We start from the raw sequence: 27,500 nt of genomic DNA, 5'->3' as shown, positions 1-27,500 counted from the left end.
GAGGTGAGATACACAGCTCAGCTTTATATCTCATCTTTATATCTCAGCTTTATATCTCATCTTTATTTCTCAGCTTTATATCTCAGCTTTATATCTCATCTTTATATCTCATATTTGTGTCTCAGCTTTATATCTCATCTTTATATCTCAGCTTTATATCTCAGCTTTATATCTCAGCTTTATATCTCATATTTGTGTCTCAGCTTTATATCTCAGCTTTGTGTCTCAGCTTTATATCTCATCTTTATATCTCATATTTGTGTCTCATCTTTATATCTCAGCTTTATATCTCAGCTTTATATCTCATCTTTATATCTCATATTTGTGTCTCAGCTTTATATCTCAGCTTTATATCTCAGCTTTATATCTCATCTTTATATCTCAGCATTATATCTCATCTTTATATCTCATATTTGTGTCTCATCTTTATATCTCAGCTTTATATCTCAGCTTTATATCTCAGCTTTATATCTCATATTTGTGTCTCAGCTTTATGTCTCAGCTTTATATCTCAGCTTTATATCTCAGCTTTATGTCTCAGCTTTATGTCTCAGCTTTATATCTCAGCTTTATGTCTCAGCTTTATATCTCAGCTTTATGTCTTAGCTTTATATCTCAGATTTATATCTCATCTTTATATCTCATCTTTATATCTCAGCTTTATATCTCAACTTTATATCTCATATTTGTGTCTCAGCTTTATGTCTCAGCTTAATGTCTCAGCTTTATATCTCATCTTTATATCTCAGCTTTATATCTCAGCTTTATATCTCATCTTTATTTCTCAGCTTTATATCTCAGCTTTATATCTCATCTTTATATCTCATATTAGTGTCTCAGCTTTATATCTCATCTTTATATCTCAGCTTTATATCTCATCTTTATATCTCAGCTTTATATCTCATATTTGTGTCTCAGATTTATATCTCAGCTTTGTGTCTCAGCTTTATATCTCATCTTTATATCTCATATTTGTGTCTCATCTTTATATCTCAGCTTTATATCTCAGCTTTATATCTCATCTTTATATCTCATATTTGTGTCTCATCTTTATATCTCAGCTTTATATCTTAGCTTTATATCTCATCTTTATATCTCAGCATTATATCTCATCTTTATATCTCATATTTGTGTCTCATCTTTATATCTCAGCTTTATATCTCAGCTTTATATCTCAGCTTTATATCTCATATTTGTGTCTCAGCTTTATGTCTCAGCTTTATATCTCAGCTTTATGTCTCAGCTTTATGTCTCAGCTTTATATCTCAGCTTTATGTCTCAGCTTTATGTCTCAGCTTTATGTCTTAGCTTTATATCTCAGCTTTATATCTCATCTTTATATCTCAGCTTTATATCTCATATTTGTGTCTCAGCTTTATGTCTCAGCTTTATGTCTCAGCTTTATATCTCAGCTTTATATCTCAGCTTTATATCTCAGCTTTATGTCACAGCTTTATATCTCATCTTTATGTCTCATCTTTATGTCTCAGCTTTATGTCTCAGCTTTATGTCTCAGCTTTATGTCTCAGCTTTATGTCACAGCTTTATATCTCAACTTTATATCTCATATTTGTGTCTCAGCTTTATGTCTCAGCTTTATGTCTCAGCTTTATATCTCAGCTTTATATCTCAGCTTTATATCTCAGCTTTATATCTCAGCTTTATATCTCAGCTTTATGTCTCAGCTTTATGTCTCAGCTTTATGTCTCAGCTTTATATCTCAGCTTTATATCTCAGCTTTATGTCACAGCTTTATATCTCAGCTTTGTGTCTCATCTTTGTATCTCAGCTCTGTATCTCAGTTTTATATCTCAGTTTTATCTCTCTTGAGATATTGGTTAGTTGGATAAATGATAAGTGTATAATTTAAAGCGTATTTCACTAATGTTATTAGTGACATAGTAATTTGTTATATGTTGTTGAGGTTCTCAGAAAGGTTCTTCTGCACTCACCTCCCTCTTGTGTGTTCCCCCAGCCTGTGACGTAGCATGTGGTTCCGCTGTAGAACTGGAAGTTGGAGTTGGGCAAACACACAGGCTGGATGTAGGAGGTCCATGTGAGCGGCGAGCTCAACTCCACCAGTGCCACGTCTCTGCCGTCCTGTGGAGCAGTGTAGCCCTGGGCTATCACCACCTGCCTCACCGCCCTCGACGTCTCAAACTGGTTCACACCCTGGAGCTGGTAGCGACCCATGTAGAGCAGGTACGAGGACCAATCTAAAGATCTGAAGAAGAAAACGGTGAAATGAGCACCAACTTTATTCCAATGAATAAATTCATTTAACACTCAATGAGTACATTTTAATTTATTCATTAATTAACCATCGATTTAAACATTTAAACATTGAATTCATTGATCATTAATTATTACATACCAATTAACAATTTAATGAAACAGTTAACTAGTAATTAGTTAATTTGAATGGATGAATTAACAATTAATTACACAAATGAACCATTAATTAATGAATGAATAAAAACGTCAAGACGTGACGGCGTTTATAGAAAGACATGCTGAATTTCGTATTTATTTAAAAAATTTATTCATTCCTAAAATTCATAATTGAAATAACAGAAAAAATTCACCAACAAAACTGCAACCTGCAACTCCTAGAAAAAGAGAAAGTGTTTTACAGAAACGTTCATCATTCGCTTATTTATTCCTCCTGTGGGCCACAGTGTCAAACAGAGGAATTCCAGGAGTGAGGTGGGAACGGTCACACACACACTTACACTCAAACACACACACACACACACACACTTACACTCACACACACACACACACACACACACACACACACACACACACACACACACACACACACACTGACACTCACACACACACACACACACACACACACACACACACACACACACACACACACACACTTACACTCACACACACACACACACACACACACACACACACACACACACACTCACACACACACACACACACACTCACACACACTCACACTCACACACACACACACACACTCACACACACACTCACACTCACACACACACACACTCACACACACACTCACACTCACACACTCACACACTCACACACACACACACACACACACTCACACACACACACACTCACACACACACACACACACACACTCACACACACACACACTCACACACTCACACACACACTCACACACTCACACACTCACACACACACACACACTCAAACACACAGGGGCAATTTTCTGTAACCAGTCTGCCTACAGTGTTTTTACACAATGGAGGAAACAGGAGAACCCTGAGGAAACCCATGTGGAGAACATGCAGAACTCTACACTGACCTCATGTACAAGCGTTCATGTTTTAGAAGTTCTTCAGTGTCTGCACAGAGCAGAACATGTTCACATCTTTACACCATTACACACAAGAAAAGATTGTTTTGAAAAATGTGTTTCTTTGAGTTTCACTGGAGAAACAGTTGAAACCTTCACTTGGACAGGGTTTGGGTAAAATAGACTCGAATGTGATGCTCTTTGTTGCTCTGCGCTGCTCTGTGAGAATTGTAAAAGCACTACACAGTGAGGGAGAGTGAAATGTGTGGACGGAACAAAAGCTTTTCCTGTAATCTGAGCAGCTACAGACCATTAAACAGAAGAGCTCACTCTGAGAAACAGTGCGCCGCAGACAGAACCCAGTCTTTAGAGATGATGGATCCTCCACAGATGTGTCCACTGTCTCCCATCTGGATGTCCACCTGCCACGGCCACGCCCCGTCTCGCGCATCGCTGCCTCCGACGATACGGGTTCCCATGAGAGGTCTTCCACATTCTGCAGATCAGGGACACGTGGGGATCGGCTTACAGACAGGCGATAGTTCATGCAAAATAAAAACCTTTTCTCAGTTCTCTGAGATCTCAGACTGGTGCAGACAAGAGAAGAGAAAAGAGAATTCGATTACCTTGAGTGTCACATGTTGGGACGAGGAACACACCTGTAAGAGAAGAAGAAAAACACCACACATCTGGAATTATAGACTGATAAACCATTAAACAAATGTTTTTCTGAGAAACACTGCAACAGCTACGGGGGTCTGAATAGTCAGGAACCATTAGGAACAATTTCACAAAATCCACAAATGAATAGAATAAAGGATGGAGCAGTATGTCAGGGCCTTACGTAGGGGCCCAGTAGTGACAGCTGGATTCAAACTCGTGATCTTCTGATCCAATGCCTTAACCACTTATATATGAGGGGAAACGTTTCGGGGTTTTGAGTTTCCTGTGAAGCACCTTCTGCAATTTCTGCTGGATCTCTGCAGTGGCGTCAAAACGACTCTGGATCTTCATCTTCGGGAAGTGGGTGAAGGCCACAGGAGAGAAATCAGGTGAGGAACGAGATCATGTGGATCGTTCACTGACAATCCTGATGCACGAGTTGCTGAACAGTTTTGACGTTTTCGGGAGTTGAGGTCGTTGAAGGACTTCCTGACCTCCAGTGACGTTCCTCCACTCTTGAAGCACGTCTACCGATCAGAACACCTCGAGCGACTCGTTGTGGCAAAACGTGGCAAACGTCTCTGTGGTGGATTTGCCCAGTTTCATGCAGAATTTTATGTTTGCTGTTTGAAACCGTGGTCAGAACATCACCAGTCGCACGGCTCTTGATGTTCACAGGGCGGTGTCACGCTGACTTGTGAGGGTTGGTGCTCCCCGTGACTGTGACTACTGTGACTTCGGCTTGTGCTGCGATCTGTTGGCTTGTTACTAAACTTGTCTCGAAACCGTTTGATACCATCATAGTATATAAAACACCACAGCATAGATTTATCAGGGAACTTTGACAGAAACGTGACATTCTGACATCCTTCTACACGTGTAGAAAAGTCTACATAACATGCAAAAGTTTGCACCCCCTCTGTTTCCTGTAAGGGAAAACTTACCTTATTTTATTATTTATAATAAACACTATAATAGATTCCTAAGAGAATCCAACATTTGATTGGAGAAAGTTATTAAAGTATATTATGATTATTTTATCATTACTGTAAAAAAAAATAAACAAACAAAAAAAACCCCCAAGGAACCTGGAAATCCTATCATGTGCATGTTCTCCCAAGGTGAGATGGAGAGAACAGAAGATTGCTGAGGTACAGAGAAAAACAGGGTCGTTTGTGCTACAAAGATCAGTCTGAAGATCCTGCTGCATTGGCATGTGTGCGAGAACCTCACCTGAGGCAAACATGGCGAAGAGGAGCTCCATCCCAGTCTTCATCATCTCGCGTGCAAAAAGAACCGCGTTGTGTGGAAATGTTCAGGAAATCGATCTACTGTAGAAGCTCCTCAGGATACTGTAGAACCTCCTCGGGATACTGTAGAACCTCCTCGGGATACTGTAGAACCTCCTCAGGATCGTTTCAATGCCGTTATATTCAGATTTTCATAAAGAAAGAAGAAAAATAAATAAAAAAACAAACCGAATACGACGCGTGTAGCAGAAACTAATAAAGAGCGACTGTTGATTCCGGAGGTGTTTGGAGCACGTGAGGATTTGATGAAGAAGAAAGAGGATGGTATCCCTGATGCTCCTCACAGGCGTGTTCAGATCCCTTCAGAGATCCTCTGGTCGAGTTAAAGCCTTCAGTTCGAACTCGTTATTTTACACTGAATTTCAGTTCAATAAATCGGATAGAATTAAATACGCGATAAAACTGTAAGGAGAAGAAACACCAGCACAGGAGTGTGTGAGGGAAAGAACCGTGTGTGTGTGTGTGTGTGTGCAGAGATTCCTGTGTGGCACCTGCACCTGTACCTGTGTGTGCCGTCCAATCAGAGCTCGTGACGTCATACGATTCCCAATAGAGCCTTTGTTCTCTTTCAGCTCCGATATAAAACATCAAAGAAGCATTGTGTCTGGAGAAAACCCTCAAAAACGCAGGAACCGAATCTCAGACAGAAACATCAACCCCCCTGGAGGTCAGGATTCTGTTTGATAAGTGTGAGGTGATGGTTTACTGATATAAAAGTGTAGTTTTGGGCTTAAATGCACATATTTAACCAACATTCGATGACGGTGCAAAAACTTTTGCTCGCCCTCCGGCTGGACGTGTCGGTTTACAGTGACGGGGGTTTACACACCTGCCACCTGAGCGAGAGGTAACTTCATATTCTTACATTAATCATGCATGCGCTCGGATTGGTTCTGGATATGAAACCGTACCTCAGCCCCGCGAATCAAGTCAAGTCAAGTCAAGTTTATTTCTATTGCGCTTTTTACAACAGACATTGTCTCAAAGCAGCTTTACAGAAAACAACAGTGAAGGTGAAGGTGTGTGTTTATCCCTGATGAGCAGCCGTGGCGACAGTGGCAAGGAAAAACTCCCTTAGATGATATGAGGAAGAAACCTTGAGAATCAAATACAAAACCATAAAAAAGATCAAATACTCGTTTATTTAGTTTCAAATTTTTATTAAAAAAAGAAAAAAAGAAAAGCAATGTACAGTTTTACAGCGTCCCTCTGTAACAAACATCTGAACATGAGTACATCTCCAGTGTCCGTCCCTCATGCCCCTCATTTCTTGGAGAACTTGGCCTGCTTGTGTTTAGGTGGAGCCCATTTCAGACATAACGTGTCCACTGTGGAGAGAACAGAATAAATATAAAGGGTGAAGGTCACTGAAGGAGAATATCTGCTTCACAGGCATGTGGAGGAGAACCTGATATCATCACCACCACCACTGGGGAAGGAAACCGGAGAATTCTGGAGAAGTAAACAATAAATACGGATTTTTTGTGTTCAATGTTCAGGTTTGAAACGTCCTCTAGACCTGGAGCGAAAGGAAAGAAGTAATAAACATTAGCGGTCGACTGACACCGATAGCTTGGTTTGGATCGTAATCACTGACAACCAATTAATCAACTATTTTTTTTTAAATAGATACTGGATCATGAAAATGTGCTAAATTTAATGTATGTATTAATAAATGTAATTATAGAAATTATAAATATAATATAGCGTCTCTGTGCAGCGTGTGGTCTCCCATTGAAAAAACAAAAAACAGCATGTGGTGTCAGTGATTTGCCTCTAGAGGTCACTCTTGTGATGCTGGTGGACCTTTTCAGCTGCTCCAGCAACAGACACGACCCGGAAAAACTACCAGTATGGATTTTGCTGATAGCCGATAGTTCCATCAACTCAGTGCCAATTAATTGGCAAAACTGATTTATTGATCGGCCTCTAATAATCACTGTGTTTAATGAGTTAGTGATCACCCTGATATTGATTATTGATTTGATGTCCCTGATCGTTTTATTTCTCTTATACCACAACAATTTACCTACAAATAATTTTTTAATCCATTTATAGATAATATAAATACATAACATAAAATAAATAATATTGTGGAACATTAGATACCAGTAGTGTTGGACATTAATGAAGTTAATGTTTACTTTTACTGACGTGTTTCCATTAGATGAGATTTTTACAGTAACTTCACTACATTTAAATCTCACTTTTTGTGAAATCAGTCGTTCAGTGCTGCCGCTGATTATTTCATCGATTGATCGGATAAGAAGCATTTTTTCTTTATTAAAGAGCGACACTAATTATACAAGAGAAAATAAGACACGTCTCCTAAAATGAACAAATAATTTGTTTCCGTTGTAGAAAAATGTACATTTTTATTGCTGAAATTGCAACCTGTGAAAACTAAACTCGTTTAATTACCATATTACATCAATATGCAAATACAAATATCTCAATAAAAATATCAAAATCAATTTCAAATGCCTTTAAAAAAAGTAACTGCACTGGACTGTGTTTTCATCTGAAGGTAAAAACGTTTGTAGTTTTACTCGAGTGAAAGTTTAAAGGGAAACTCCAGGTTTAATTCCACTCTAAACCCTGACACTTCCATAAATAATCATACACGGTGAACGAGGCGTTTCTATGGAAACGATGTATCAGACAGAGGGCGTAACCTGTGCTTCTCTCAGAGAACTAACCAACCCCTCACTGAGGAGGCTTCTCGTACCCGTGATGGGAGGTTTCTTGTACTGAGCGCTCTTCAGATGTTCCTCCACCAGTTTGGGCGTGACGCAGATGACGTGTTGACCTTTCCAGTACTTGACCATGTTGAGAGACTGCAGCGTGCTGATGATGTCACTCTGTGTGATGCTGGTCATTTGGCTGTGGAACGCAACAGAAGCTTTCCGTCAGCTGTGTGTTTTTGGAACCTACATGGTCCACGATGTGTGTATCACGCGATTACTCCTACAGGTGTGACGGTCCTACCTGAGATCTTTAATAGACAACGTTCCTCTGAAGTCTCGTAGAATCTCCAGAAGAACCCATGACCAGTAGCTCCTGTAGCTCAGCTTCCCCAGATCAGACAGAGGTTTCTCAGGAGATCCCACCGTGCTCTCTAACTTAGACAACTCATAACCTTCAAAACAGAACAAACCAAAAAAAAAAAAAAAGACTTATTAAAGACCGTAATGCACCTCGAGGTTGGTAGTGTAAAGGTAATGGCGCCCCTGTGAGGTGGCAGAGGGTCACTGCATGACGATGTTATAGAAAATGAAATGAATGAAAGGTTTCTGGAGATGAGACGTACTGAACGCGATGAGAAATTTGCCGTATCCTCGCCGCTGGTACGGAGGAAGTGTGAGGATACAAGCGACGTTATTTCCATCCGGAGATTCCTTCTCCTGCGTTTATTTACATTCAAAACACAGAGTGAGATGAACATCACAAACACCACCACTCCTTCACCACCTGTGTTATCTGGGCAGATCCTGACCTTGGAGAAGTAGCCGACGATGTGCGCCCCCTGTCTGTTCACCTCGGTCAGGATGTAGAAGATAAACGGCTCCACATCGAAGTAAAGCGTCTTGTGATCCAGGAAGAGTTTCGCGAGTAGACACAGGTTCTGGCAGTAGATCTACAGTCAGAGGGAAGACCAGAAGTTCATCACAAATTACAGCTTCAAGAGGATTTCAAATTAAAACCCCCAAAACTACTCAGTCTAAATCCAGTCTGGGGGATCAAACTCAATTCCTACATGCTGAAGGTGTAGAACCAGGTGTTTCTGCACAGTCTAAAATACAGAGGGGAAGTTAAGATATACTACTGAGGTTCAACCTGAGTCTGAATTCCAAAGGGGCAATGACGTTACAGTCCAGAGTTTTAATCTTAACTGTCCTCTTTACGTTTAGACTCAGCTTAAACCCCCTAACTTTTTACTCATCTTAGACCCATTGTGTATAACGTAACTGTCGTCTCTGGGGTTTAGGCTCAGAGACGACAGTTACGTTATACACAATGGGTCTAAGATGAGTAAAAAGTTAGGGGGTTTAAGCTGAGTCTAAACGTAAAGAGGACAGTTAAGATATTGTCAAAGGGGTTTAGGCTGAGTCTGAACCTAGAAGGGTTCTCTAAACTCTAAAAGTAGCAGGTAAGCTATAGTCCAGGGGTTTAAGCTGAATCTAAATGTTAGGCGGTTTAAGCTAAGTCTAAACTCTACAGTAGACAGTTATGGTACAGTCCAAACGTTTAAGTCATAGTTCAGGGGTTTAAGCTGAGTCTAAACTAAAAATGTGGTATTTAAGTTGTAGTCCAGGGTTTTAAATGCAGTCTAAAATGTAGGGGGTTTAGGCTGAGTCTAAACTCCAAAAGCAGCAGTTAAGATATAGTCCATGACCGTCAGAATTAAAAACCAAGTATAAAACCTACTGTTTAGGCCAAATCTAAAGCTGGAGATCAGAGTAGCGGTTAAAGCTGACCTTGTGGTCTCGTCCGTCCACCTCGTACACTGAGATGTTCCCCCTGCGGTAAATCTCCTTCCCTGGAGGCTGCCTCCACTGACACTGCGTCTGAGACACAGCGAGAGATGAACACGGTTAGAGGAGATAAAGGAATAAATCAGTATTTATAAATACTATAAGAGGAAGTGATGAATATTCAGTGATCTAACAGGTATTTATTATATAGACATCAGTTCAGTCTCAGATCCAGATGAATCTGTGTTACTGCAGTTCCACAGCGCCCCCATGTGGTAATCACTAACAGTACACTCAGGGGTAGTGACTGACCAGGTGGTATCTGAAGGTCTTCTCATACTTCATGTACTTCAGACAGTATTCACAGATCCACAGCTTGGGCTGCTTCCCATAATCCTCGGGGAACGGAGAGAAGTACCAAGCATCGATCTCGAAATTCCCGATCTGGATTTTATCCACGTATTTCACTTTGGTGATCTGGAGAACATTGAAACTCGGTGAGTGAGAACATCATCTCGTGAATCTCCTCGACTACAGTGAGATGAAAGATGGAGTTGTTGCCTCACCGCTTCGTGTTCCTTCTCCAGCGCCGCTGTGGTCGGGTCCATCTCTGCATACGTCTGCAATACCAAACAAGACATGGGGTGTGTAGACAACAACGCCTTTAAAACCGAGTCTAAGCCCAGGATTAATGCCAGGTTTAAAACTAATAAACCATTGACCCCAGGGTTAAATCAAGGGTAATAAAACTGAGGATAAAGCTTGGTGTAAAGTCAAGCCTAGAGTCAGAGTGAGCTTAGTCAAGTCAATATTAGACTTCAGGTCAAGACTAAGGCAGAGTCTAAAGCTAAATTAATAGTCAGGTCTACATTTAAGACTAAAGATTGATTCAAAAGTAGCCAAGTTTACAGTGAAGTCTAAAGCCAACTGTAACTGAACCCTAAACCTGGGCGTAACTTCAGAGTAAAACAGAGTCTAAATCCCAGCCTGGTCCCAGGTTTAGTGCTTAGCCTAAAGCTAGTTATTGGCATGGTGCTAAAAAGGAGCCGAATAAATCGCCACTAAAGAAAATCAGAGCTCGGTATTATGGTACCTTCTGGACATGGTTGATCTCGTCGTGTTTGCGTTTCTGGTTGCGAGTGATCTTCCTCTCCGGCTGGTCCCCGAGTTCTCCACCTCCTTCTTCCACACTCTTCCTCACCGCATCCTTCACCGTTTTAGTCAGCGCCAGACGACTTTTTCCGACCCACTCGTCCAGACGTCTGTTGACTGAACAGTTACAGGAAGAAGAAACGTAGCGTTACTTAAGAAACAGTTTCCATCACATGAACCCCATGTGACCTTCAGCTACATCTCTGTATAGCTGTGGTCAGCAAAATCTCAACATATTAAACCCTGAATTCCTTTAAAAACTACAGATCTACTCAGCTTCACAGAGATGAAGGGAGGAACGTTGAGAGGAACCAGACTCAGAATGTCCATTAAAAACTTCCTACCTGCATGTCCTGCTATTAAACCAGTCACACGTTCATTACACTTCTCATATTTTATTCAACATCTCCAACAACAAAAATTGTAGGAACAGCGTTAATAAGTAACAGTAAGAATAATCAAATATGCACGTCATAAAAAAAGTGTACTGAAACACCTGATCACAAGATCACGTTCCACCAGAACCCAGCACACTGTGTTTCTCTTAATCCTTCTGAAGAACCTGATTTCTTAATTGTTTGAAGTTCCTGAAGCAGAAGCAGGTCTCACTAGAATACTGTATAATGAACTGAAAGATGAATTAAAAGAATCACCTGAAGAACCAAATGAGACAAAATCTCATCTCAGCTGGAGACCGGATCAGTAATTATTAATCTAACAGGGAAATTATTAGATCTTCATAAATCCCAGCTGGAGTCAGAGCACAGAGGTTTAAGGGCCTTGCACAAGGGCCACAACAGTGGCAGCTCGGCAATCCTGGGGCTTAAACCCCCAACTTGCAGATCAGTAAACCAGAGCCTCAACCTACTCCACCTCCTCCCCCATCCAGATCTCTGGGGTGCTTTAAGTGCTTTTTATTCACAAGTTCATCAGGATTTAAAAACAAATAACTTTTTGATCAGATGAACACAAAATGTATCAGTTACACTTACAGCCAACATAATGCACGTAGAACTCTTCTCTACCCTCCTGTTCATTCAGTCTGGACTGGATCACTTCTGCTGAATCTGAGAGAGAGAGAGACAGAGAGAGGGGAAAAGAGAGAGACAGAGGAGAGAGAGAGAGAGAGAGAGAGAGAGAGAGAGAGAGAGAGAGAGAGAGAGAGAGAGGAGAAAGAGTCAGAGAAAGAGAGAGACAGAGAGACCGAGAGAGGGGAAAAGAGACCGAGAGAGGGGAAAAGAGAGAGAGAGAGAGAGAGAGGGGAAAAGAGAGAGAGAGAGAGAGAGAGAGAGAGAGAGAGAGAGAGAGAGAGAGAGAGAGAGAGAGGGGAAAAGAGAGAGAGAGAGGGGAGAAAGAGACAGAAAGAGAGAGACAGAGGGAGAGAGAGAGAGAGAGAGAGAGAGAGAGAGAGACAGAGAGAGGGGAAAAGAGAGAGAGAGAGGGGAAAAGAGAGAAAGAGAGGGGAGAGAGAGAGAGAGGAGAAAGAGACAGAGAAAGAGAGAGACAGAGGGAGAGAGAGAGAGAGACAGAGAGAGGGGAAAGAGAGAGAGAGAGAGAGAGAGAGAGAGAGAGAGAGAGAGAGAGAGAGAGAGACAGAGACAGCGAGAGAGTTGGAGACAGAGAAAGAGAGAGACAGAGGGAGGGAGACAGAGAGAGAGAGAGAGAGAGAGAGAGAGAGAGAGAGAGAGAGAGAGAGAGAGAGAGAGAGAGACAGCGAGAGAGGGAGAGACAGGGGGAGAGAGAGAGATGGATGAATTTTAGGATGTGTGATAAGTGTATTTACATTATTAGGATCTAAACAACACTAAACTCTGGTACATTCCGTTATTTGTAACTCACGCCATGTTTTGTCTGCGCGCTGACACAGGTATGTCTCCCCTATTTCCACCGACACCTCTTGCTCCCTGCCGCCGCCCAGCGACACCGCGTCACCGGCGCGCAGATTACTCGAGCCCGAGGCTTCCCGCCGCCGATCTGTGGCCTCCACCTCGTCCTCCTCTCCGCCGCTGCCGTTAGCCGAAAAAGCACCTCGGTTCGCCGCCTCGACGTCCCCGCGGTCTTTCGCTGGATGCCCGACGTCTATTTCCATCTCGTCCTGCTCTCCTCCGCCGCGGTTACACGCTGTGCTCACTGGATCACTGGGAAAGCCACTGGACGCGCCGCGCTCCCTCCGAGACATCAGAGCCGATGTGAAAACATTGCGTAGCGCCGAACAGCTCCACGCATGCGCAGTGCGGCGCCTGATGGCGGAGCACAGAGAACACGCCCCCCGCGCATGCGCCGTTTCCCAGTTTAATGTTTCGCTACACGATCGATTAACATGAGCCGACTCGTCTGTCCGTTAGTGTGACCAGTGAGTCTTGTTTGACTCCCCGTGTGTGTGTATTAGAGAAAATAAAAACCTTTATCTTAACAAAAGGAATTGTGTTAAAATAAAGCAGTTAAATTATTAAAAAACAATGTTTTCGTAAAAACAAAGCAAAGAGTCGTTCAAAAGAATTCGACTCTATTGTGAGCCGAGTCAAATGAGCCGACTCACTAAACCGAGAGAGAGTTTATGTAAAATGTTTGGAGATGTTAGGAGCTCAGGACTGTTCATTTGCTTTGTTGTTTTAAATCCACTTATTTATTACAAAACTTTTTATTTTTTTTATACTTCTATTCATGTAAAAATGTGACAAAAAGTGAACCGAATTTTCTGTGTGTGTGTGTACATGTGCTGTGTAACGTAGGAATAATGAGACAGTTGAGTTCAGGGCAGATGTAGATGTTTATTACGGCAGTGCTGATGGTGCAGGTGCAGGTGCGAGAGGCGAGAGGGAAGCTGCTGCATGTGTGCTCCTCCCTCCTCTTGCTGTCAGAGGACTCCTTCCTTCCTGAACTCGCTCTCAGGTCTCTGATAGTTCGTCACGTGTCCTCTGTGGTGACCCCTTCGCTGTCCTCGCGCTCCTCTGTGGTGGTGATGGTGGACGTTCCCGCTGTTATCCGTCTGAGCGTTCCTTTCACGCCAGTGGCCATGGGAAGCTCTACGTGGGCCGTGCCTCCATCCCCTGTGTGGATCCTGCCTCATTCCTGGTTCCTTCACTTCGGTCCGAGAGCCGTCTGACACGACGTACTGTTCCTGCTTCGACTCCTGATGGCTCGTTTCGACGCCCTCGTCTCCTAAAGCCTGTGTCGGCTGCTCTAGTACTTCAGCTAAACGTCTGTCCTGCGGTACTCCATTGTTTCTGTTACTTTCTTTAGCAGACACACTGAGTTTGGCAAAGTTCTCCAGAACAGGCGAAGGAACCAAATGAGCTGCGTGTCCTCCTCGTGCACCTCCTCCTTTTCCTCTACCTTTTCTGAATCCTCTAAACTCCACCGGCTGTCTCCAGACATAAGGAGCGCGAGAAGCTCGGCGATGAGAAGTGCATGGGATGTTCTCTAACCGAGGAGGATGTGGGTTCTGATTGGAGCACTCAGGTGGGAGAGAAGGAGGAGGCAGCGGTTGGGCGAAGTCAGGATCTGCAGTATCAGCACAGGAGGGGTCTGAAGAATCAGCAGGAGCCTCGGAAAAGAAAAAGAAAAAAAAAAAAAACCTGTATGAGGTGCGTAAGACCTGTATGAGGTGTGCGAGACCTGTATTAGACCTGTATGAGACTAGTGTGAGGTGCGTGAGAACTGTATGAGACCTGTGTGACGTTCTCATGATTACACTTACATGGTTGATGTGAACGAGGAAGCGATTAGACTCGGCCTCGGGGTCGATGACTCCTCCTTTCTCTCTCTGACGTTCCAGAATCTTCTGTAGCTCCGCCCACTTTGTTTTAAACTCTGCAGTCAATGATTGATCCTCCTTCTGTGAGTGAATAAAGGAGAGAGAAAGTGTGTGTGCAGTGTGTGGTTTGTGTGTGTGGTTTGTGTGTGTGGTACCTCAGGGAAGCTGGGTAATGGAGATGAGAGCAGGGTGTCCAGGTCGTATCTCAGCGTCTCTCTGCACACAGGACACACCACACACAGCTCCTGGAAGAGAAGACCCAGGGCTCTAACTGTTGCTATGGATATAGCTCGAGCTGTGCTAAATACTTAACACACCCAGTATGAGCGGGGGTGCGTCAGTGTGTACCTCATCATCTTCTCTGTCCCTGGTCTTATCCTCCTCCAGCTCCCTCACTCGCTCCTGCAGCTCCTCCTCTGAGTGTGTGATGTAGCGGCCCAGACAGTGGGAGTGGAAATAATGATAACAGCTTGTTTTCGTGAACACCTCACCCTCCTGAACACCAACAACACCATCGCCATCATCATCATCATCATCAGACAGATACGGAGACACACAAAAAAAGGTACAGTGACAGACACACAGACACAGTCAGACACTAACAGATACAGAGAGAGAGACAGACAGATACAGAGAGAGAGACATGGAGAGACAGACATCTACCTTAAAGCTGTATAGGCAGATTACACAGTTGCCATGAGGAATGTTGCTCTCAGTCAGGATCTCTTTGGCTTTCTTTGAAGATCAGAAAAATGTAGACACACTGAAATTACCAGTACAGATGAGTGAACGAACACACACACACACACACACACACACACCTGGATGAGCTGATAAAGCACAGGTGTTCCTACACACTCCTCAGCCTCCAACTGTAGACTGCGCTGTAAACTGCAGATAAATAAAAAAAAAAGATTAAACTCACACTGCGCGCACACACACACACACATTTTGACGTGCACACACACATTTTGACGTGCACACACACATTTTGACGTGCACACACACATTTTGACGTGCACACACACATTTTGACGTGCACACACACATTTTGACGTGCACACACACACACACATTTTGACGTGCACACACATTTTGACGTGCACACACACATTTTGACGTGCACACACACATTTTGACGTGCACACACACATTTTGACGTGCACACACACTAACACACACAGGCCAGAGAGAAGAAGAGAGTGTAAAATAGGGACAGGAACCTGAGCAGCTTGTCGTCTGAAAGTCCTCTGGGATGGTGGATGGCGATGCAGGGAGGAGACGCCGGGTACTGAAACACAAAATTACTTCCTCCATCATCATCATCATCATCATCACTATCTGGTTTATCTTCCTGCTGTGAGGAAGAGCAGCTATAAGCTCCTAATCAGAATAAGCCACACCCACTCTGTGTTACACTGACATCACAACCCAAATATTAGCATATTTCGGTCTACAATGTTCTCAGTTCAGGAGAATTCAATTTCTGGTGATATCATATATTTTCTTTATTTTATGTACATCATCCAGTACCTACAGGACCTTCAGGTACCCCACAGCAGGTCACGTGATGTGAGAACTCACCTCTGAATCCAGGTCCAGAGTGAGCATGAGCCGAACAAACTGGGCCAGACAGTCTTCTCCAGTGGAAGGGTGAAGGATCACACTGACTCTCCATCCTCTACACACACACACACACACACACACACACACGAGAAACACCTGTGAGTATGTAAACATCTGAACATCTCTCATGCCGCTCATGAACACGGGCACATCCATGTTAAACATCATCCAGTGTTCCGGTGAATGTTCTTCACTACATCCTGTGGAGATTCGCCTCTTTCACAACACAGAAGCAGAATGTGGCTTGATCACCGTCAGCTTTCTTCTTTATCTACAGTTTCATCAAAGCAGGCTTTAGGTCCACAAAGCTCTTGAGAACTTCCTGATTCAGGTTGTTGCACTGGTGCTGCCCCCAGGTGCAGTCTGGACCCCAGTGGTGTGAGTGTGGCTTCTATAAATGGTCCACAAGTACAGGAGAACACCATGACCCTTTGTGTTTATGTGCAATGAGACAGAACAGCTGTATGGAACTGGAACAGCTGTACTCACTCATTAGGAGGGGTTGTGTAATGTGTGTGTGTGTGTGTGTGTGTGTGTGTGTGTGTGTGTGTGTGTGTTTATTTAAAAAAAGATTTTTACCCCGCCTGGTTCCGCGTGACCACCAGATCATCCAGATAGATCGACTGCAGAACCTCGATCTCACACAGGACACTGCAGAGAGCAAAGTACTGATCATCTACCTTTTATATCATCATCATCAAATCATTTAAATATCACGATCATCATTATTATTATTATTATTATTTAAATATCCTCTTAATCATTTAATCACACACTCTCTCACACACTCTCTCTCACACACACACACACACACACACACACACACACACACACACACACACACACACACACACACACACACACACACACACACACACACACACACACACACACACACACACACACAACCCCTGCCGCTAGCATTTAGCTGTTTAGCGAACAGGCCTTACTGTAAAGGACTCTGGATTAGCTCGAGGACTAGCATAACAATTAAAGTTAAAAAATGTCAATCTTTTAAAAAATACAAACAGAATGTGTTTCTTTTTCTGACACACTCTCTCTCACACACTCCTTTCCATCACTCACTCGCTCTCCGCCGCCATGTTGTTTCCCCGCCCCCCGTCTCCAGCTGATCGGTGACGTCAAACACACAGGACATTTCTGTAGCACGCGCAATCCGACGAATAACGATCTGCGACGTGATTGGTCAGTTTGAACTGATGAGTCGGTTCCTGCGCTATGATTGGCTGAAATAAATGCCCCAGCTCGACAATCTGGCCAAAAACACAATCAAATGATCAATAAAATACAAAATTTTCGTTGCTGAAATAAAATAAAACTCTAATTATTAAAATAAATAAGAAATGAACTGTAAACCCCCCCCCCCCCCCCCGCGCGACACGAACCGGAACCGGAAACGCGTTAAAAAATGATTGCACGTTTCAGATGTACATTTGGAAAGAAAAAAGGAAAAATAAAAGCAGGAAATATTATTTTAAAAATTAGGTTACAAAATAAAAGCAAAACAATTAAATATTAATGTATTACAATAAACAGGAAATCGTGCATGTGCATATATTAATGATAATATAAATATGTTATATAGAGAATATTTGAAGGAAAGTAAATAAAAAAAGTGAAAATCTTCATTAAAAAGTGTGATACTCTGGATGAAGTTCTCTTGAAGACACATATGAAGATGTTCCACATCAACAGCCTAAAGATCTATAAAGTTACTGAGCAACTCATGAACTTAAAGGATGGTTTTGGACTGTAATTAATATCAACAGTCTGCTACAATGTGCTCAGGACCACAGTTTACATGAACACTTTATAACCTCAACACTGATGGAACTGTAATGATGGACATTCGGTGTTGAGGATGAGGATGAGGGTCCCTTCAGAGTCTGGTTCATCTCATGGTTTCTTCATCATGAAATCTCCAGGTGTTTATTCTTCACCACAGTCACCAGTGGATCACTCATTAGGGATACATTTACAATCCTTAAAAACAAACCTATTCATTAAACTTATATTATCTTACATACACATATGATCTCTTTATCTCCATAAAGCTGTGTTGAGACACTGGCCATTGTTAAAAAGTCTACAAATAAAACTACATTTATTTGAATAGAAGGTATAAGGTTTAGAAGGAAACTCAGGGTGTGGCAGAGCCCCCAGTGTTCCTAATATTGTGGACTCAGTGAGTGACTACACTGAATGTGTACCTGCTCAAGGTGTGTGGTGAAGTGGAGGCTCAGTGGTGAAGGCTCTGGGTTATGTTTTCAAATGAAGTCAAGGAGCTTTTATTATCATTTCTACCGTATCTATCTGACGCAGTACACAGTGACGTGAGACAACGTTCCTCCAGAACCCTGGTGTTACAACACACAACGTAAAGATACATACAGAACACAGGGTAGTACCACATAAAGTGCATCGTGTGCAACCTGGTGCAAACAGTACAAGACAACACAAGACAGTGTAGGACAACAGGACTACACAAGACAGTGTAGGACTACACACGACAGTGTAGGACTACACAAAACAATGTAGGACTACACAAGACAGTGTAGGACTACACAAGACAGTGTAGGACAACAGGACTACACAAGACAGTGTAGGACAACACAAGACAGTGTAGGACTACACAAAACAATGTAGGACAACACAAGACAGTGTAGGACTACACAAGACAGTGTAGGACTACACAAGACAGTGTAGGACAACAGGACTACACAAGACAGTGTAGGACTACACAAAACAATGTAGGACTACACAAGACAGTGTAGGACTACACAAAACAATGTAGGACAACACAAGACAGTGTAGGACTACACAAGACAGTGTAGGACTACACAAAACAATGTAGGACTACACAAGACAGTGAAGGACAACACAAGACAGTGTAGGACAATACAAGACAGTGTAGGACAACACAAGACAGTGTAGGACAACAGGACTACACAAGACAGTGTAGGACTACACAAAACAATGTAGGACAACACAAGACAGTGTAGGACTACACAAGACAGTGTAGGACTACACAAAACAATGTAGGACTACACAAGACAGTGTAGGACAACACAAGACAGTGTAGGACAATACAAGACAGTGTAGGACAACACAAGACAGTGTAGGACAACAGGACTACACAAGACAGTGTAGGACTACACAAAACAATGTAGGACAACACAAGACAGTGTAGGACTACACAAGACAGTGTAGGACTACACAAAACAATGTGGGACTACACAAGACAGTGTAGGACAACACAAGACAGTGTAGGACAATAAAAGACAGTGTAGGATCACACAAGACAGTGTAGGACAACATGACTAGACAAGACAGTGTAGGACAATACAAGACAGTGTAGGACAACACAAGACAGTGTAGGACAATACAAGACAGTGTAGGACAACACAAGACAGTGTAGGACTACACAAAACAATGTAGGACTACACAAGACAGTGTAGGACTACACAAAACAATGTAGGACTACACAAGACAGTGTAGGACAACACAAGACAGTGTAGGACAATACAAGACAGTGTAGGACAACACAAGACAGTGTAGGACAACATGACTAGACAAGACATTGTAGGACAACACAAGACAGTGTAGGACAACACAAGACAGTGTAGGACAACACAAGACAGTGTAGGACAACATGACTAGACAAGACAGTGTAGTACTACACAAAACAATGTAGGACTACACAAAACAATTTAGGACTACACAAGACAGTGTAGGATTACACGAAACAATGTAGGACTACACAAGACAGTGTATGACAACAAAAAGATTTTTTAGGACAACACAAGACAGTGTAGGACTACACAAGACAGTGTAGGACTACACAAAACAATGTAGGACTACACAAAACAATGTAGGACAACACAAGACGGTGTAGGACAACAGGACTAGACAAGACAGTGTAGGACTACACAAGACCGTGTAGGACAATACAAGACAGTGTAGGACAACACAAGAACGTGTAGGACAACATGACTAGACAAGACAGTGTAGGACTACACAAAACAATTTAGGACTACACAAAACAATGTAGGACTACACAAGACAGTGTAGAACTACACAAAACAATGTAGGACTACACAAGACAGTGTATGACAACAACATTTTTTTAGGACAACACAAGACAGTGTAGGACAACACAAGACAGTGTAGGACTACACAAAACAATGTAGGACTACACAAGACAGTGTAGGACAACACAAGACAGTGTATGACAACACAAGACCGCGTAGGACAACACAAGACAGTGTAGGACTACACAAAACAGTGTATGACAACACAAGACAGTGTAGGATTACACAAAACAATGTAGGACTACACAAGACAGTGTATGACAACAAATAATTTTTTAGGACAACACAAGACCATGTAGGACAACACAAGACAGTGTAGGACTACACAAGACAGTGTAGGACTACACAAAACAATGTAGGACTACACAAGACAGTGTATGACAACAAAAACATTTTTAGGACAACACAAGACCATGTAGGACAATACCAGACAGTGTAGGACAACACAAGACAGTGTAGGACTACACAAGAAAGTGTAGGACAACATGACTAGACAAGACAGTGTAGGACTACACAAAACAATGTAGGACTACATAAAACAATTTAGGACTACACAAGACAGTGTAGGACTACACAAAACAATGTAGGACTACACAAGACAGTGTAGGATTACACAAAACAATGTAGGACTACACAAGACAGTGTAGAACTACACAAACTAATGTAGGACTACACAAGACAGTGTATGACAACAAAAACATTTTTAGGACAACACAAGAGTGTAGGACTACACAAGACAGTGTAGGACTACACAAGAGAGTGTAGGACAACACAAGACAGTGTATGACAACACAAGACAGTGTAGGACAACATGACTAGACAAGACATTGTAGGACAACACAAGACAGTGTAGGACAACACAAGACAGTGTAGGACAACACAAGACAGTGTAGGACAACATGACTAGACAAGACAGTGTAGTACTACACAAAACAATGTAGGACTACACAAAACAATTTAGGACTACACAAGACAGTGTAGGATTACACGAAACAATGTAGGACTACACAAGACAGTGTATGACAACAAAAAGATTTTTTAGGACAACACAAGACAGTGTAGGACTACACAAGACAGTGTAGGACTACACAAAACAATGTAGGACTACACAAAACAATGTAGGACAACACAAGACGGTGTAGGACAACAGGACTAGACAAGACAGTGTAGGACTACACAAGACCGTGTAGGACAATACAAGACAGTGTAGGACAACACAAGAACGTGTAGGACAACATGACTAGACAAGACAGTGTAGGACTACACAAAACAATTTAGGACTACACAAAACAATGTAGGACTACACAAGACAGTGTAGAACTACACAAAACAATGTAGGACTACACAAGACAGTGTATGACAACAACATTTTTTTAGGACAACACAAGACAGTGTAGGACAACACAAGACAGTGTAGGACTACACAAAACAATGTAGGACTACACAAGACAGTGTAGGACAACATAAGACAGTGTAGGACAACACAAGACAGTGTATGACAACACAAGACCGCGTAGGACAACACAAGACAGTGTAGGACTACACAAAACAGTGTATGACAACACAAGACAGTGTAGGATTACACAAAACAATGTAGGACTACACAAGACAGTGTATGACAACAAATAATTTTTTAGGACAACACAAGACCATGTAGGACAACACAAGACAGTGTAGGACTACACAAGACAGTGTAGGACTACACAAAACAATGTAGGACTACACAAGACAGTGTATGACAACAAAAACATTTTTAGGACAACACAAGACCATGTAGGACAATACCAGACAGTGTAGGACAACACAAGACAGTGTAGGACTACACAAGAAAGTGTAGGACAACATGACTAGACAAGACAGTGTAGGACTACACAAAACAATGTAGGACTACATAAAACAATTTAGGACTACACAAGACAGTGTAGGACTACACAAAACAATGTAGGACTACACAAGACAGTGTAGGATTACACAAAACAATGTAGGACTACACAAGACAGTGTAGAACTACACAAACTAATGTAGGACTACACAAGACAGTGTATGACAACAAAAACATTTTTAGGACAACACAAGAGTGTAGGACTACACAAGACAGTGTAGGACTACACAAGAGAGTGTAGGACAACACAAGACAGTGTATGACAACACAAGACAGTGTAGGACTACACAAGACAGTGTAGGACAACAAAAGACAGTGTATGACAACACAAGACAGTGTAGGACTACACAAGAGAGTGTAGGACAACACAAGACAGTGTATGACAACACAAGACAGTGTAGGACTACACAAGACAGTGTAGGACTACACAAGAGAGTGTAGGACAACACAAGACAGTGTATGACAACACAAGACAGTGTAGGACTACACAAGACAGTGTAGGACTACACAAGAGAGTGTAGGACAACACAAGACAGTGTAGGAATACACAAGACAGTGTAGGACTATACAAGAGAGTGTAGGACAACACAAGAGAGTGTAGGACAACACAAGACAGTGTAGGACTACACAAAACAATGTAGGACTACACAAGACAGTGTAGGACTACACAAAACAGTGTAGGACAACACAAGACAGTGTAGGACAACACAAGACAGTGTAGGACTACACAAAACAATGTAGGACTACACAAGACAGTGTAGGACTACACAAAACAGTGTAGTACTACACAAGAGAGTGTAGGACAACACAAGACAGTGTAGGACTACACAAAACAATGTAGGACTACACAAGACAGTGTATGACTACACAAAACAGTGTAGTACTACACAAGAGAGTGTAGGACTACATAGGACAGTGTAGGACAACACAAGACCCTGTAGGACAACACAAGACAGTGTAGGACAACATGACTAGACAAGACAGTGTAGGACAACACAAGACAGTGTATTTTAGAAGATCAGTAGGTGTGGTGAGGATCAGTAGGAGTTTGTGAGGATCAGTAGGAGTTTTTGAGGATCAGTAGGAGTTTGTGAGGATCAGTAGGTGTGGTGAGGAAGAGTAGGGGTTTGTGAGTATCAGTAGGAGTTTGTGAGGATCAGTAGGAGTTTGTGAGGATCAGTAGGAGTTTGTGAGGATCAGTAGGAGTTTGTGCGGATCAGTAGGGGTTTGTGAGGATCAGTAGGAGTTTGTGAGGATCAGTAGGTATGGTGAGGATCAGTAAGGGTTTGTGAGGATCAGTAGGAGTTTGTGAGGATCAGTAGGAGTTTGTGGGGATCAGTAGGAGTGGTGAGGAAGAGTAGGAGTTTGTGAGGATCAGTAGGTGTGGTGAGGATCAATAGGAGTTTGTGAGGATCAGTAGGAGTTTGTGAGGATCAGTAGGAGTGGTGAGGATCAGTAGGAGTTTGTGGGGATCAGTAGGAGTGGTGAGGAAGAGTAGGAGTTTGTGAGGATCAGTAGGTGTGGTGAGGATCAATAGGAGTTTGTGAGGATCAGTAGGAGTTTGTGAGGATCAGTAGGAGTGGTGAGGATCAGTAGGAGTTTGTGAGGATCAGTAGGAGTGGTGAGGAAGAGTAGGAGTTTGTGAGGATCAGTAGGAGTGGTGAGGAAGAGTAGGAGTTTGTGAGGATCAGTAGGTGTGGTGAGGATCAATAGGAGTTTGTGAGGATCAGTAGGAGTTTGTGAGGATTAGTAGGAGTGGTGAGGAAGAGTAGGAGTTTGTGATGATCAGTAGGTGTGGTGAGGATCAATAAGAGTTTGTGAGGATCAGTAGGTGTGGTGAGGAAGAGTATGAGTTTGTGAGGATCAGTAGGGGTTTGTGAGGATCAGTAGGAGTTTGTGAGGATCAGTAGGAGTTTGTGAGGATCAGTAGGGGTTTGTGAGGATCTGTAGGAGTTTGTGAGGATCAGTAGGAGTCTGTGAGGATCATTAGGAGTCTGTGAGGCTCAGTAGGAGTTTGTGACGATCAGTAGGATTGGTGAAGAAGAGTAGGAGTTTGTGAGGATCAGTAGGAGTTTGTGAGGATCAGTAGGGGTTTGTGAGGATCAGTAGAAGTTTGTGAGGATTAGTAGGAGTGGTGAGGATCAATAGGAGTTTGTGAGGATCAGTAGGAGTTTGTGAGGATCATTAGGAGTTTGTGAGGATCAGTAGGAGTTTGTGAGGATCAGTAGGAGTGGTGAAGAAGAGTAGGAGTTTGTGAGGATCAGTAGGTGTGGTGAGGATCAATAGGAGTTTGTGAGGATCAGTAGGTGTGGTGAAGAAGAGTAGGAGTTTGTGAGGATCAGTAGGTGTGGTGAGGATCAATAGGAGTTTGTGAGGATCAGTAGGTGTGGTGAAGAAGAGTAGGCGTTTGTGAGGATCAGTAGGTGTGGTGAGGATCAATAGGAGTTTGTGAGGATCAGTAGGAGTGGTGAAGAAGAGTAGGAGTTTGTGAGGATCAGTAGGTGTGGTGAGGATCAATAGGAGTTTGTGAGGATTAGTAGGAGTTTGTGAGGATTATTAGGAGTTTGTGAAGATCAGTAGGAGTTTGTGAGGATCAGTAGGAGTGGTGAAGAAGAGTAGGAGTTTGTGAGGATCAGTAGGTGTGGTGAGGATCAATAGGAGTTTGTGAGGATCAGTAGGGGTGGTGAAGAAGAGTAGGAGTTTGTGAGGATCAGTAGGTGTGGTAAAGATCAATAAGTGTGATCAGTTGGTGTTAGTGGTCTTTCAGGATTAACTCATTTTACCACCTGAGAGAGCAGACGGTTTTCTTTGCTCATATCTTGGTAATTTAGGACTTAGTAGTAGAATGTTTGAGTGTCACTGAGTTTCAGGTGTTTCCAGAATTATATTTATGTATGTTTATAGATAATAAATCATTAGAACGATCTATTAACGCTGCAGAATCAAACATGACCAGTAGGTGGCAGTGTAGTGTGTATAACAGCTCATTGGCACCAGATTGCATTTATATTCTGATAGCAAGTTCTTTAAAGAGCGGAATTGTTCGCATTAACTTTGGCATTAAATTCCATAAGTTATAGTTGTATTTTATTACTAATAAAAAGATTATAAATGATTATTGTAGTGACAGAGTACGACTCTTATATGCCCTGTTTCATATCTATAAGTACTGCATTGTACAAACTCATCACATCATCCAATTTACACACACTGTCTCTGCTGTTTACTGAATACTGAACATCGTACAAAAGTCCTAAAGTAACTCTTTATCTCATGATGCACAATACTGCTATTAGCACTACCATGAACTCTCACATGCTCACTCTCGCACTCTCACACGCTCACACTCTCACACTCTCACACGCTTACTCTTTCACACTCACACACTTATTCTCAGACTCACACTCTCACTCTCACACGCTCACTCTTACTCTCTCACACGCTTACTCTCACATGCTCACGCTCACATGCTTACTCTCACACGCTTACTCACATGCTCACACTCTCACACGCTCTCTCACACTCACTCTCTCACTCGCTTAAACTCACTCTCACACGCTCACTCTCTCACTCTCTCACACGCTTACTCTCACATGCTCACGCTCACATGCTTACTCTCACACGCTTACTCACATGCTCACACTCTCACACGCTCACTCTCTCACACGCTCTCTCACACTCACTCTCTCACTCTCACACGCTCACATTTACACGCTTACTCTCACACACTCATACTCTCACACGCTCACTCTCATACACTCATACTCTCACACGCTCACTCACACACTCATACTCTCACACGCTCTCTCACTCACACACTCACACCCTCATACTCTCACACGCTCACTCTCACACACACACTCTCACACACTCATACTCTCACATGCTCACTCTCACTCACACACTCTCACACCCTCATACTCTCACACGCTCACTCTCACACTCACACACTCTCACACACTCATACTCTCACACTCTCACACGCTTACTCTCACACACTCATACTCTCACACGCTTACTCTCACACACTCATACTCTCACACTCTAACACACTCATACTCTCACACGCTTACTCTTACACACTCATACTCTCACACGCTCACACTCTTACAAACTCTCACACTTTATGTACATTACTGATCTGTATTATTAATACAGATTAATTAATTTTGAGTCACCAACAGCTGAAACCAAATTCCTTGTGTGTTAATACACTCGGCCAATAAACCTGATTCTGATACTAAGACAAGGCAAAGCATCAGCCAAACATCTCTCCACAGCCCTTAGCTTCAAAATCACTGTGTATTAACAGCAGTGTAACTTTACTCGCCCATCAACCAGCCGCACCCAGGAGGTAGAACCCTCAGAGAAAACATGCATTTAGAAGCTTGTGTGAAGTTTATTAACATTTAGAACTTCAGTATGTAGTAATGAAACCTTGTTCTACAGAGTGTGTGTGTGTGTGTGTGTGTGTGTGGCTCGTCACTGGTTCTGCTGTGGTTATAGAGGTGAAAGCGTGATGGATGTTATCTTCACATGCTGAAAACCTGCATTACATTTTCCCTCCTGCTGACGTCACACACACTCCAGTAAACCTGGTCAGTGGCACGAGCGGCGCAGGAGAATCTATTCCTGTGCTCTGATTGGCTAAAATAATGTGACGGATTATATTGCAAAGGGGCGAGAGAAAAAAAACTAACGATATAAAAGGATTCATTCAGTTATTTTATTGTTTTTAAATTCTATAAATGTATCTGTTATGTACAATTAGAAAAGTTAAAAACAATTTGACAAAAGAAATGCAGAGAGAATAAATCACAAAACCCCTCAGATCCCTCAGGGTTCTTCATGGTGAACATGGTGGAAAGGGGTTAAAACCCTGATCCAATGGTCTTAAGATCAAATCCCACCACCACCCCCCCAGCTGCTCACGTGTAAAGGAGATAAACGTCAGTGGCTCTGGATACGGGAATCTGCCTAATGCCATAAATGTACAATATATAAATGATATATTCATGGAGAACTGATAGTATGGAGAAGGAAAGGACTTTCTCATGACCCTAAGAGTTCCACTTTGTCTCAGAGCAGGGGCTTGGAACGGGTTCTGCTGTAGTTCCACATGATGCTAAAGCCAAGTTTGATGTAAAGACGACTGCGGTAAAGTCCTGATGAAATTCATTGTGAATGTAAAGGTGTGTTCATGTGATTTTAGCATC

At 42.4% G+C, this 27,500-nt stretch overlaps 4 protein-coding genes and 1 long non-coding RNA gene across 7 annotated transcripts in view; 1 reads left to right on the top strand and 4 right to left on the bottom strand.

Moving 5' to 3' along the window:
- LOC310739926 (serine protease 27) overlaps nucleotides 1-5,802 on the bottom strand; it is a 9,173-nt gene extending 3,371 nt beyond the window's left edge. The window contains exons 1-5 of one of the 2 annotated variants that reach the window (XM_083566223.1): nucleotides 5,353-5,802; nucleotides 5,204-5,310; nucleotides 3,934-3,966; nucleotides 3,638-3,803; nucleotides 1,953-2,224 (exon numbers count right to left, since the gene is read on the bottom strand). In XM_083566223.1, coding sequence (XP_083422349.1) covers nucleotides 1,953-2,224; nucleotides 3,638-3,803; nucleotides 3,934-3,966; nucleotides 5,204-5,249 — 517 coding nt within the window. In that variant the 5' untranslated portion in view covers nucleotides 5,250-5,310; nucleotides 5,353-5,802. The remainder of the gene's footprint in view (nucleotides 1-1,952; nucleotides 2,225-3,637; nucleotides 3,804-3,933; nucleotides 3,967-5,203; nucleotides 5,311-5,352) is intronic. The other variant, XM_083566224.1, reaches the window with a different exon arrangement.
- hsd3b7 (hydroxy-delta-5-steroid dehydrogenase, 3 beta- and steroid delta-isomerase) overlaps nucleotides 1-27,500 on the bottom strand; it is a 327,842-nt gene that overhangs the window by 66,471 nt on the left and 233,871 nt on the right. The window lies entirely within an intron of this gene.
- kat8 (K(lysine) acetyltransferase 8) lies at nucleotides 6,420-13,179 on the bottom strand. The gene is made up of 11 exons (XM_083566740.1): nucleotides 12,747-13,179; nucleotides 11,900-11,974; nucleotides 10,849-11,024; nucleotides 10,322-10,375; nucleotides 10,068-10,232; nucleotides 9,759-9,848; nucleotides 8,777-8,917; nucleotides 8,591-8,684; nucleotides 8,269-8,419; nucleotides 8,009-8,163; nucleotides 6,420-6,608 (listed from the first exon to the last, which is right to left on the bottom strand). Exons 1-11 carry the CDS (start codon nucleotides 13,084-13,086, stop codon nucleotides 6,544-6,546), a joined length of 1,506 nt encoding a protein of 501 aa, XP_083422866.1. The 5' UTR covers nucleotides 13,087-13,179; the 3' UTR covers nucleotides 6,420-6,543.
- Nucleotides 13,659-17,514, bottom strand: rnf25 (ring finger protein 25). 2 transcript variants are annotated; one of them, XM_083566742.1, is made up of 10 exons: nucleotides 17,377-17,514; nucleotides 16,870-16,941; nucleotides 16,249-16,345; nucleotides 15,888-15,955; nucleotides 15,486-15,555; nucleotides 15,328-15,399; nucleotides 15,013-15,159; nucleotides 14,820-14,909; nucleotides 14,608-14,745; nucleotides 13,659-14,454 (listed from the first exon to the last, which is right to left on the bottom strand). In XM_083566742.1, exons 1-10 carry the CDS (start codon nucleotides 17,391-17,393, stop codon nucleotides 13,765-13,767), a joined length of 1,461 nt encoding a protein of 486 aa, XP_083422868.1. In that variant the 5' UTR covers nucleotides 17,394-17,514; the 3' UTR covers nucleotides 13,659-13,764. The 2 variants fall into 2 exon arrangements, with proteins under 2 accessions (XP_083422868.1, XP_083422867.1); XM_083566741.1 differs by lacking the exon at nucleotides 17,377-17,514 and adding an exon at nucleotides 17,241-17,314.
- On the top strand, nucleotides 14,484-14,777 carry LOC310740260. Its single transcript, XR_014537611.1, has 2 exons — nucleotides 14,484-14,514; nucleotides 14,546-14,777. It is a non-coding gene; the product is annotated as an uncharacterized lncRNA (long non-coding RNA).

Source organism: Silurus aristotelis, assembly GCF_946808225.1.
Source record: "Silurus aristotelis genome assembly, chromosome: 17".
NCBI classification, from domain to species: Eukaryota; Metazoa; Chordata; class Actinopteri; order Siluriformes; family Siluridae; genus Silurus; species Silurus aristotelis.
This window is presented reverse-complemented; position numbering and strand designations above follow the sequence as displayed.

Bases quoted from the DNA above. Each gene is read 5' to 3' on its own strand.
- rnf25 (XM_083566741.1), bottom strand. From the start codon at position 17,275: ATGCTAGTCCTCGAGCTAATCCAGAGTCCTTTACA. The intron at 16,942-17,240 runs GTAAGGCCTGTT...TGCTCTCTGCAG, and splicing joins CTAATCCAGAGTCCTTTACA to TGTCCTGTGTGAGATCGAGG. The intron at 14,910-15,012 runs GTACACACTGAC...CTTCTCTTCCAG, and splicing joins GGGACAGAGAAGATGATGAG to GAGCTGTGTGTGGTGTGTCC.
- kat8 (XM_083566740.1), bottom strand. From the start codon at position 13,086: ATGTCTCGGAGGGAGCGCGGCGCGTCCAGTGGCTTTCCCAGTGATCCA. The intron at 8,918-9,758 runs GTCAGCTTTAAC...CTCTGACTGTAG, and splicing joins TGGACGGACGAGACCACAAG to ATCTACTGCCAGAACCTGTG. The intron at 8,164-8,268 runs GTAGGACCGTCA...TGCGTTCCACAG, and splicing joins TTGTCTATTAAAGATCTCAG to CCAAATGACCAGCATCACAC.